A 12,732-nucleotide genomic window follows, 5' to 3' on the forward strand; every position below is an offset into this window, starting at 1 on the left:
ATGTAAAGTATCCAAACAGAAGAATAAGTGATTATTACATTTTAACAGAAGTGTAGATAGAACATGTTGAAACGGAAAATAAGCAGATATTAACAGTAAGTGAAGAAGTGGATTAACAATCCATTTTTACAGCTTGTCCCTCATAATTTTGACAAAATAATAGGTGTATAAATGACACAATATGTTACTGCATACGTCAGCAGACTAATTAGGAGCCTTTGTTTGTTTACTTACTACTAAAAGACAAGTTGTCTAGTATGTTCACTATTTTATTTAAGGACAAAATTGTTCTTTGATTGCAGTAAGAAACATGTTTAATGTACCTTAAGACATTTTGTTAAAATAAAGACAATAATGCCATTTTTTTTGGCTCCCTTTTTATATAGAAAAGTATCAAAATACATTTTGGTATACCAAAATATTGGTATCGGGACAACCCTCGAAAAAAGAACAGTGACCTCTAACCCCCCAGACAATATGTCAAAGCAAATAATACTGTACTTATAAATATGCTCATAAATAACTATTTTACCTTCTAAAAAGAACAGCAGCGGTGTTCAAATAAAAAATAAAAATAAAAACCCCAAAACATACATTCAATAAAAAATCTTTCTATTTGTATTCGTTATTTAAGCCTTTTTTTTTTTAATCACTTTAAGCCTTTTTGCTCTATTCTCCCTTTGAGACTGGGTTTCTTTTTTGCTTATTCTATTTCTAGAATGTGCTACGGGCCCATAAAAAAGAGCTGTTTTCAGCAAATGTACCCCAGGCCTCCCTGGTGAAATTAGTACATGTTTTTTTAGCACCTATAGATGCGATTAAAGTTGGTTTGCACTTATCTGGATGTTCTCTGTGGTTATGCACACTTCCTGGGCTTTGCTCTCACTTTTGTGACTGTTTTGCTTTCTATTATGATTACCGAATACATGCTTGATGCAAGATGCACCTCTTTCACTTTTAATGCGTACCTCTTCTCGCTGATTAGTGACTAAATTGTACAGCATATCATTTCTGCTACATCTTATTCTCTTGTAAAGCAGGCGCGTTGTGAAGTGGAGTTACGCCGCACCGACAGTGATGCTACACTGCCACACTTCCATTACATTGTTGGCGCTAGGAAATTTCAAAATGGGGTCCTAGGGACAACCATCAAGTCATAAAAATGGGGTCCCACTTTTTTGTAACCGTTTTGAAAACAAATGATCAATGTGTGCATTATCTTGTTATATCTCACTTTCTATATCGTTTTTTGGAAAAAAGTTGTGTCAGGTTCAAACACTGATGACATCTATTAAAGCAGGGGTGCTCATTACGTCGATCGCGGGCTACCGGTCGATCGCGCAGGGTGTGTCAGTCGATCACCAGCCAGGCATTAAAAAAATAGTCCTAAAAATGAGCGATCATAAATCTTCACTATGACGTCACTTTCGTCACTTGATTGACATTCACGGCACCCGAGGGTCTTCTGAGATGACGCTGGCTGCTGCCAGCTCATTAAAATTACCGACTGGAAGGCGAGAAACACTTTATTTCAACAGACTCTGGCGCCGTACCTGTCGTCAAAACTCCAAAGACCGACTGCACAGTTGCACAATAAAAGCTCTGCTTCATCCTGCCTGCGCTGCCAAAATAAGAGTCTCAGAAAGCTGGCGTGCACAAGCTAGCAAGCTACGGAGTTTGCCGACAATGTATTTCTTGTAAAGTGTATACAAAGGAGTACGGAAGCTGGACAAATAAGATGCCAAAAACCAACCACTTTCATGTGGTATTGGACAGAAAGGAGGACTTTTTTTCTCCTCCATTCGAAAATGCGGACATTATCAGCACCACTATCTGATTCCAATCAATGCAAGTCATCAGAATCAGGTAATACACCAACTTATATTGTCTTCATGAAAGAAAGGAATCTATATGTGTTAAACATGCTTGTATTATCTTTAAACACCTTTAACTTGTAACAATATTAACTATATGTGTTAAACATGCTTGTACTATCTTTAAACACCTTTAACTTGTTAACAATATTAACTATATGTATTAAACATTCTTGTATTATCATTAAACACCTTTAACTTGTTAACAATATTAACTATATTTATTAAACATACTTGTATTATCATTAAACACCTTTAATTTTTTAACAATATTAACTATATGTGTTAAACATGCTTGCATTATCATTAAACACCTTTAACTTGTTGACAAAAACATATATTTCATAAATAAGTAAATATAAATTATATATATGAATGAGGTAGATCCCCACGACTTGATCAATTGAAAAGTAGCTCGCCTGCAGAAAAAGTGTGAGCACCCCTGTATTAAAGAGACAAGAAGCAAGGAATCATGCAGAGACAGAGTTAAATTTTGCTCAATTGAGGAGAGACGTTTTTTGGGCTGTACTCTAGTTACAGATCCAAACTACGCTCTAAAGTCCAGCCCATGTGCTTCCTCTGTTTATTTGGGAGGTCCCTGGTTACATCACTGAAGCTGCTGCTGAAGGAGGTGGGGTAATCTCAGCAACCACAGTTAGACACAATATATGACTAGAAATGCAAATGTGCTGACACTCGTGATATCGCCTTGTCTCTGCTCTGTCTGCGTCACGGTACTCGATGTTCGGCCTTGGCAGTCAGCAGGCTGAGTCTGGACACAACACTGATACGAGACGACTTGCAATCTTTTGGATTGCCAGCTTTGCACACATAGAAAAATACAACTTCAGCACAATTGATAATAACTATAGCAACGACCTTTAAGCATAAGAGTTGTGTGATAATATATACATAATTATTCTAACATTTGTCATAAATGTTACTCAATTAATTAAAAAAGTTATACAAAAGAAAACACATTTTTATGCATGTGCAGCTGAGAGAGGCATGACCCCGAACGAGACAAGCGGTAGAAAATGGATGGGTGTAATTTATTCAGTTATAAACATTCATTCACTCCTCGCTACTGAAGCCACTTTTCATTGAAGCGTCGCTTCTTGGGTTTATTGCTCACCATGACGAAAACAACAACACGCGGGAGCCCCAATACCGGAAATGCAGTATTTGTGATTGATAAAACTTTCAGCGAATCAAAATTTAAGAAATTGTACCGGAAAGTTCATTACTTTGAAGTCGATCAATAAAAACGCAATGAACAGGGGCGGAAATTTGACCTGGCAAATATAAACAAAGCAAAACACCGGCGGAAAGCGATAATCGCTAAAAAAAAAAGCCGGAGAATGCAGGGTCGGTAAAAAACATTTTTTTAAATCTGCGTCCCGGGAACGTGCGGAGTTCCGGAAATGCGCGTCCTTTCTGATTTTAATGCGTAAAAAACACACAAAAAGTGCGTTATCATTTGTTTATGAGCGAGGTTGAACCGGCAGCGCCAAATTCGCGACAAGCTTCCACAAATAATACTTTAATTTCCGGACAATTTAATAACCTACTGCTTTTTTCCATGCTTTGAAAAGTGCGGCTAATCTATGGATTTTACTTCGCTAACATCTTAAATTATGGTATGTATCAAGCAATGTACTAAAATGATCCACTATTAAAAAAAAAAAATGCTCAAACTCTGTTTGCAAAGAATCTATAATACGTATAATATCTTCATACATATTTAAAAAGGAGAAAATCTTAATTATCTCATAAAGGAAGAATAAAGACATCGATTTTTCTGTTTTGTTTTATCAGCCGTTTTACTGCCGTGTTATAGGCGCCATTTAGAAACAATTACAGTATGTAAATAAACATTTACAACATTTTTCTATGCAAATCTCTCATTTTACTATCTGCGGCCTAATATATGAAAAAAATGTTTTTCTAAAATTAAGTGGATGCGGCTTATATGCTGGTGCGGCTTATAGTCCGGAAATACGGTATATGGGAAACACTGGCTAATTTTTTTAAGAGAGAAGGCCTTCTTTTTTGGCGCTGACACAGAGAATTGACACGGAAGTGTTGTGCAGTATTTGGTACTCATGATGCTAAAAAAGCAGGTATTTTTTGCCTCTTGGTATGATACTTTTGACAACCCTACTATACACTGTTGCGTTTTGGACCAGTTGTTCCTCCCAGGGAATTCAAGTCACAATTCGCTCCCAAGTTCTTTCCGACACTTAAAGCTGAGTTGAAAAACCACCAGAGACAGAATAGGTATTTTGTTGTATATTCTCAAAGCTTTGCCAATATACATTGATTGAGACCAGTCTAACCCTAGAACATTCTATTGCGCCTCCCAAAATGGTCTGTCTTCCCGATCCCACCACCCTCTCTCTCGTCCCATCTCTGTAGACAAAACAAATGCTAGTCAAAACACATTCCAAAGAACTCAAGGTTAACACACACAGTATACTTGCTGACAGAGCATCAAGAGAAGAAATGGAAAACACGAGCTGTTTTCAAATATGACAAAGAAATGGAAGAAGTACAACTTAAATTCGGATATATGTAAATATCTGCCTCCGACAACACCCACCCGGCTTATTAGGTCCATCTGCACAAGCAAATATTTTGCCGAATCAGTTAAATATCAGTCTTTATGTATTGGATCTGCTTACTTAAATTACTGCCGTAGTCATTTATAGACATCGAGGTTATTTATCTTCCAAAATGTGTAGCTTTGACAATAAGAAATAGACCATAAACAAATGTCCACTGCAGGGGACACTGGTTCCCAGGAGGATATGATAACCTGGTGTTTACAACAAACGTGTGGTAGGAAACAGCTCATGTCGCCTGTCTGTCTTTTCTAGTGGTCCCATTTGTGTCATTTGACCTCATTTCTGCTCCGTGATGGTGTCACTGACCCCTGTTGCAAGCTGGAGGCTGAAGGGGATTCCCAATCTGTACACAAACATGTCAATGATTGGTCCGCAGCATCCTCAACAAAGGAGTTCTACAATACAGTAAGTTGCATGTTTTGATGTCTATTTTGATACACAAAAGTCTCTCAGCGTCCGGAGCTAGGGTTGTACGGTATACCGGTACTAGTATATTATCGCGGTACTAATGAATCAAAAACGGTACTATACTCTGTTTGAAAAGTTCCGGTTCCTGGGCATGACGGTGCGTCGTCACATTGTGACATTGCTGGTTTTACGAGCAGAGGAGCATGTTCGGCAGCACACAATCACAGAGTACTTACAAGCAGACACAGTGTGTAGACAGAAAAGGGAGAACGGGCGCATTTTGGCTTAAAAATTTACGATAAAGGTGAAGTTATAACACTGAAACGCCCTCAGGAAGAAGTGCTTTAAGACATGGCTAGCTAGCTAGCGGCGAACATCCATCCGCAGTCTGCAGTGTTTTAGCTACTTCTAAATCACTAATCCTCGCCTCCATGGCGACAAATAAAGTCAGTTTCTTACAAGTATCATCCCTGCAGGACGAGGAATAGCTAAACATGCTTCACTACACACCGTAGGAGGATACAATAGCTAACAGATTTAAGTGGACCCCGACTTAAACAAGTTGAAAAACGTATTGGGGTGTTACCATTTAGTGGTCAATTGTACGGAATATGTACTGTACTGTGCAATCTACTAATAAAAGCTTCAATCAATCAATCAAACAAACGCCATGGGTGGATCTACACCTAACATCCATGTAATGATACCAAGTACAATAGCGTATCTAGTCTATACCACTATGATTACATCGATATTTTTTATCGTCACAAAATCTTTTTTCCTTTTTTTAAATTTCATATTATGTTTATAAACTCAGTACCGTATTTTTCGGACTATAAGTCGCAGTTTTTTTCATAGTTTGGCCGGGCTCCAGTGCGACTTATATATGTTTTTTTCCTTTTTTATTATGCATTTTCGGCAGGTGCGACTTATACTCCGGTGCGACTTATACTCCGAAAAATACGGTAAATATGTCCCTGGACACATGAGGACTTTGAATATGACCATTTGGTATCATCCAAAACTAATGTAAAGTATCCAAACAACAGAAGAATAAGTGACTATTACATAGGGATGTCCCGATCCAGGTTTTTGCACTTCCGATCTGATACCGATATTGTTTTTGCACTTCCGATCCGATACCGATACTGGCCTATCCGAGCATGTATTAAAGTTGAAAGTTATTTAGCCTACTTAGTTGTCAGAATCATTTTGAAAAGGGTTTTAGTACTCTTGATAACAACTAGCCAGCTGAATTAGGGGAGTTTGAATAATACACAATGGTTGGTAACAAGAAACTGACCTGTTTATTCAAGGATAAACACAAAATAGACAAAATTATACATGACAAACAGAAATGGCATCATTGAACTAGGACTGAGCGATATGGCCTTTTTTTAATATCGCGATATTTTAAGGCCATATTGCGATACACGATATATATCTCAATATTTTGCCTTAGCCTTGAATGTACACTTGATGCATATAATCACAGCAGTATGATGATTCTATGTGTCTACATTAAAACATTCTTCTTCATACTGCATTAATATATGCTACTTTTCAACTTTCATGCAGAGAAGGAAATCACAACTAAAAAAATCACTATTTTTTTCATACGGTGTTGATCTGGAAATGTTTGCCTCGGCATTTTGATGGTGTGGGCGTGTGGCACCGAACGGAGATAAGCGTCTCGACAGACGTTACAATATTTGAACAATGATGACGAAAACTGTTTTCTCTGTCGTGTCCGTGTGTCGAAAATTGTTATGCGCTTATTTTTGTTTTTGATTTTGTGCGTGGCATATAATTGCTGTGCGCAGAGGACGTTTGAGCAGTGCGCAATTGCACAGGCGCGCACCTTAGAGGGAACGTTGGTCACACAGCTGCGCTAGCATCACAGCTAACGTTAGCCATGCTGCTACCTCCCTGCTGGGAAAGGGCGTATACGTATGTGACGTATGATGTGACGTGTGTAAGAAGGTGCGCTTGCTGTCTGTGAGAGGGAGACACAGGAAAGAGTGAGAAGAGCCTGTCGTGTAATGCCAGCAGCTAAAAGCAACTGCGTGAGAATCCACAGACCTGTGGATGTGTTGAAGGTGTGCTGGAAAATGCGGAACGGAAATTAGGGAGCAGCAGAAAAGTGGCATGTATTATTTAAGTCGGCGCGCTGAAAAACACGGACCAGAGTTTTTTTTTTAAACTGGATCTGGATCGGCATTTTCCCATGCCTTGCCGATACGCATTTTTTGGCAAATATCGGCGGCCGATCCGATCCAAATATCGGATCGGGACATCCCTACTATTACATTTTAACAGAAGTGTAGATAGAACATGTTGACACGGAAAATTAGCAGATATTAACAGTAAATGAACAATTAGATTAATAATAAACACAATTACAGCTTGTCCCTCATAATGTTGACAAAATAGAATGAGCATTTTTCATTCTATTTTGTCAACCTCCGCTTTTGCCATTTCTAATACAAAGTAGAGTATAGTTTGAACTTATATCTGTCAGTAGACTCCATATGGAAGCACTAAAAACTGACCGCAAGAAGACGCAGTCCAAGTGGAGGCATGTCAATAAGACCGCCCACAAATCGGCGCATCCTAAAGAAACGGTCAGAAAGCAGCTTGAAGATGATCTGTAAAACATCATCTATGCAACATTTCGACCAAAGAACCACCATTACATGTTATGTAGACCACAAAGAAGTGATTTAAATGTGGAAAAAAATCATGAGGCCCTTTTTAAAAAAGGCTTGGGAATGCGTTTTATATCCCATCTAACCGTACTGGCATTGTCATATGACCCCTCCTCGTTATGTTCCACTCGGGGTTCTGACAATCAGCTGCAGCACACGCCAGGAAGCAGGAAGTGTTTTGGAAGAGAAATTAATTTCGAGCTCGGTTTGAGCATTTTTGAAATAAATTGGAGATAATGGAGAAGCTACAGAAGGAATACAAGAATCAGTCCGTGAAAAGAACATGTTGGAGTCTGAACAAGTCCTTAAAAAAAGCAGCATGTGGTTGATTGTTTAAAAAAAAAAAAAAAAACAGATGTAAGCACAGCAGGGGGCCAGGTACTAATCCCAATCTCTCAATCCACTCTCTCCCGTGGAAGCACAAACTAATATTTCATTTATTTTTATTTTTTTCCTTGCCTTTGACAAAGTCGAGAACAGATTTAGAAGACACTGGAGCTCCAAGTCAACCGTGGCAGGAGTGGAAAAGGTTTGAGGGGTTTTCATGCCGGGGGGATTGTAGTCTGGCAGAGTTTTGCCGGTTAGGAAGCAGCTGCCTTGACCCATTTCTCTGCTGCTCGGGACTCTGGATTTGATGTGCTCAGAGGGGCCACGCAGACGTGAAACAGTTCTGCCTTTGACTTTTGTGAGGGATGCCTTACAGTTTTGGCAGACAGGCGGTTGAATGGAATGACATGTACAAACTTGGGGTTTTGTAATTTGCCTTCCATGATTAACTCACCAATATGTCTGTTGTGGAGGGCTAGCATCGACTGCAGAAATTATGCTGTTTATAACCTTTAGAGCAGGGGTGCTCATTACGTCGATCGCGAGCTACCGGTCGATCTCGGAGGGTGTGTCAGTCGATCACCAGCTAGGCATTAAAAAAATAGTCCTAAAAATGAGCGATCATAAATCTTCACTATGACGTCACTTTCGTCACTTGATTGACATTCACGGCACCCGAGGGTCTTCTGAGATGACGCTGGCTGCTGCCAGCTCATTAAAATTACCGACTGGAAGGCGAGAAACACTTTATTTCAACAGACTCTGGCGCCGTACCTGCCGTCAAAACTCCAAAGACCGACTGCACAGTTGCGCTAACAAAATAAGAGTCTCAGAAAGCTGGCGTGCACAAGCTAGCAAGCTACGGAGTTTGCCGACAATGTATTTCTTGTAAAGTGTATACAAAGGAGTACGGAAGCTGGACAAATAAGATGCCAAAAACCAACCACTTTCATGTGGTATTGGACAGAAAGGAGGACTTTTTTTCTCCTCCATTCGAAAATGCGGACGTTATCAGCACCACTGTCTGATTCCAATCAATGCAAGTCATCAGAATCAGGTAATACACCAACTTATATTCTTGTCTTCATGAAAGAAAGGAATCTATGTGTTAAACATGCTTGTATTATCTTTAAACAGCTTTAACTTATGAACAATATTAACTATATGTGTTAAACATGCTTGTATTATCATTAAACACCTTTTAACTTGTTAACAAAAACATATATTTCATAAATAAGTAAATATAAATTATATATATGAATGAGGTAGATCCCCACGACTTGATCAATTGAAAAGTAGCTCGCCTGCAGAAAAAGTGTGAGCACCCCTGCTTTAGAGCCTACCATGTAGCTAAATTGTCAAGATGGGGCTTGGCATTGTTGGCGTAACCCCAGGATGCAGAGACGGGTATAGCGATGTGCAGGTAAAATTTGCTTAATGAGGAACAAGGCATTCAAAACAAAGCATATAGGTCCTGATAGGCCAGGGGTCAGCAACCCAAAATGTTAAAAGAGCCATATTGGACCAAAAAAAAAAATATGTCTGGAGCCGCAAAAAATGTAAAGTTATAATGAAGGCAAAACATGATGTAAGTGTCTTTATTAGCCAACTATCAATAATAATAAATAAATGTGTGCATTTTAGTAGTTGCTGTGGTTAATACCAGCATGCCTTTATTTTGAAGCCTATTTTGCATTGAACAGGAAATTGCATGTTTTAACCCTGTGTAACTAGCCTGTCTGGTGTTTACTATATTTAGTCAGAATATCAAAAGTAATCGTTGTTGAGTTCAACAACTACTCATTTCTACGGTGAACCGACTCCTTTCTGATCTTCAAGCCAGTAAATGAGGTGTCAGGGGAGATTTGAATTAATTGGGTCTACATGTTTTATTTATTTACAGACATGATCGTTATATTACTGTATTGTTCATTTTCTTAATATTAGTCTGTTTGGTAAAAAGGGAATCCCTAGAAGCGTAGAGCTTCGTTAGATGCTAATATTCATGTTAGAACAATACGCAAGACTGCAGCTACAGGTGGCATTGGTGGTTGTCGATACCAGGAAAAACAGGTATCGATGTATTTTCTGTGTGTTGTCGGGTTGGTTGTACGGTAATAATGAATCATATTTGGTACTATACCGCCTCTAAAAAGTACCTGTCCCCGCTCCCCCTGTTTTTTTAACTGGCATGACAGCGCGTCGTCATGTCATGATATTGCTGGTTTAACAAGCAGAGGAGCATGTTCGGCAGCGCACAATCACAGAGTACTAACAAGCAGACACAGTGTGTAGACAGAAAAGGGAGAATGGACGCATTTTGGCTTAAAAACTGACGATAAAGGTGAAGCTATAACACTGAAACGCCCTCAGGAAGAGGTGCTTTAAAACATGGCTAGCTAGCTAGCAGCTAACGTCCGGCCGCAGTCTGCAGTGTTTTAGCTACTTCTAAATCACTAATCCTCGCCTCCATGGCGACAAATAAAGTCAGTTTCTTACAAGTATCATCCCTGCAGGACGAGGAATAGCTAAACATGTTTCACTACACACCGTAGCTCACCGGCGTCACAATGTAAACAAACACCATGGGTGGATCTACACCTAACATCCACTGTAATGATACCAAGTACAGGTGCATATCTAGTCGATACTACTATGATTACATCTATATGTTTTGGCATCACAATCTTTTTTTCTTTTTTTTTCAAATTTATATTATGTTTATAAACTCAGAATTTAAGTCCCTGGACACATGAGGACTTAAATGATGACCAATGTATGATCATGTAAATACCGTATTTTCCGCACCATAAGGCGCCCTGGGTTATAAGCCGCGCCTTCAATGAACGGCATATTTCAAAACTTTGTCCACCTATAAGCCGCCCCGTGTTATAAGCCGCATCTAACTGCGCTAAAGGGAATGTCAAAAAAACAGTCAGATAGGTCAGTCAAACTTTAATAATATATTAAAAACCAGCGTGATGTGGGCGCGCATGGAGTCGTATATCAACATGGACGGAGCTGTGTGAAAAAAGCCACCCGGCCTCTTCGCGTAAACTTCCCTTAACCACTCGCTCATCTTTTCTTCATCCATCCATCCCTTCGAGTTAGCTTTTATGATGACGCCGGCTGGAAAGGTCTCTTTTGGCAAGGTCTTCCTTTTGAATATCACCATGGGTGGAAGTTTCTGGCCATTAGCATGGCAAGCTAGAACCACAGTGAAGGATGACTTCTCATTCCCTGTGGTGCGAATATTCACCGTACGTGCTCCCGTTGTATCCACAGTGCGGTTCACAGGAATATCAAAAGTCAGTGGAACCTCGTCCATGTTGATAATGTTCTCTGGCCGGATCTTTTTTTCAGCTATCTTGTTTTTACAATATGCACGGAAAGTAGCCAGCTTTTCTTGAAAGTCTTTAGGCAGTTGCTGTGAAATAGTAGTCCGTGTGCGGATGGAGAGATTGCGTCTTTTCATGAACCGGAAACCTGTCGCTTAGTAGGAGCCATTTTGTGGTCTTTACAGATGTAAACACACAAAGGAAATGAAACGTAATATCCGCGCGCTTCTTCTTCTTCTACGCGGGCGGGTGGTTGCTTACAGTAGAAGAAGAAGCGCTTCCTGTTCTATGGGGGCGGGTGCTTACCTTGGCGGTTGCTTGCGTAGAAGAAGAAGCACTTCCTCTTCTACAGGGAAAAAAGATGGCGGCTGTTTACCGTAGTTGCGAGACCGAAACTTTATGAAAATGAATCTTAATATTAATCCATATATAAAGCGCACCGGGTTATAAGCCGCACTGTCAGCTTTTGAGTAAATTTGTGGTTTTTAGGTGCGGCTAATAGTGCGGAAAATACGGTACTTGGTATCGGATCGATACCCAAAATTGTGGTATCATCGAAACAAATGTAAAGTATACAAAGTGAGTATTACATTTGAACAGAAATGTAGATAGAACATGTTAAAAAAGAAAATAAGCAGATATTAACAGTAAATGAACAAGTAGATTAATAATTAATTTTCTACCGCTTGTCCTTAGTAATGTTGACAAAATAATAGGTGTATAAATGACACAATATGTTACTGCATATGTCAGCAGCTAAATTAGGAGCCTTTGTTTGTTTACCTACTACTAAAAGACAGGTTGTCTCGTATGTTCACTATTTTATTTAAGGACAAAATTGCGATAAGAAACATATGTTTAATGTACCCTAAGATGTTTTGTTAAAATAAAGCCAATAATGCCATTTTTTGTGGTCCTCTTTATTTAGAAAAGTATGGAAATACATTTTGGTACCAGTACCGGTACCAAAATATATATATATATTTGTATTTTTATTTTATTTTATTTATTTATTTATTTTTATTAAATCAACATAGAAAAAAAACACACGATACACTTTCAACTACTGCATCAACCCAAAAAAAAAAACCCTCCCTCCCCCATTCACACTCATACACACCCACTCACACAAAAGGGGTTGTTTCTTTCTGCTACCAATATTCTGGTTCCCACAACATGGACAACACTTCTGCAAGGGACACAACACAGTCCCTGAAGCACACTTGATTGATTGTGCTGCTAGTCCACGAACATTTTCATTTAATTACTATTTTTTTCTTTATGTAATTATTTTTATATTGTTTTACTTTCTTTTTTATCCAAGAAAAGATTTATTTATCTTATCTAAAAAAAAAAAAAAAATTTTAAAAAGGGACCTTATCTTCACCAGACCTGGTTGTAAATGAAATTAGCTTCGTTTAAAGGTTTTTTAATTGAAATTAGTTTCTTT

The 12,732-nt window shown here is 38.8% G+C and overlaps 1 protein-coding gene across 2 annotated transcripts in view; it reads left to right on the forward strand.

The window, feature by feature from the left end:
* nedd9 (neural precursor cell expressed, developmentally down-regulated 9) overlaps positions 1-12,732 on the forward strand; it is a 192,418-nt gene that overhangs the window by 5,611 nt on the left and 174,075 nt on the right. For both annotated transcript variants that reach the window (XM_072915533.1, XM_072915532.1), the window contains one exon: positions 4,754-4,906. In XM_072915533.1, the coding sequence (XP_072771634.1) occupies positions 4,754-4,906 (153 nt within the window). The remainder of the gene's footprint in view (positions 1-4,753; positions 4,907-12,732) is intronic.

This window comes from Nerophis lumbriciformis, linkage group LG21 (genome assembly GCF_033978685.3).
Source record: "Nerophis lumbriciformis linkage group LG21, RoL_Nlum_v2.1, whole genome shotgun sequence".
Classification (NCBI taxonomy): domain Eukaryota; kingdom Metazoa; phylum Chordata; class Actinopteri; order Syngnathiformes; family Syngnathidae; genus Nerophis; species Nerophis lumbriciformis.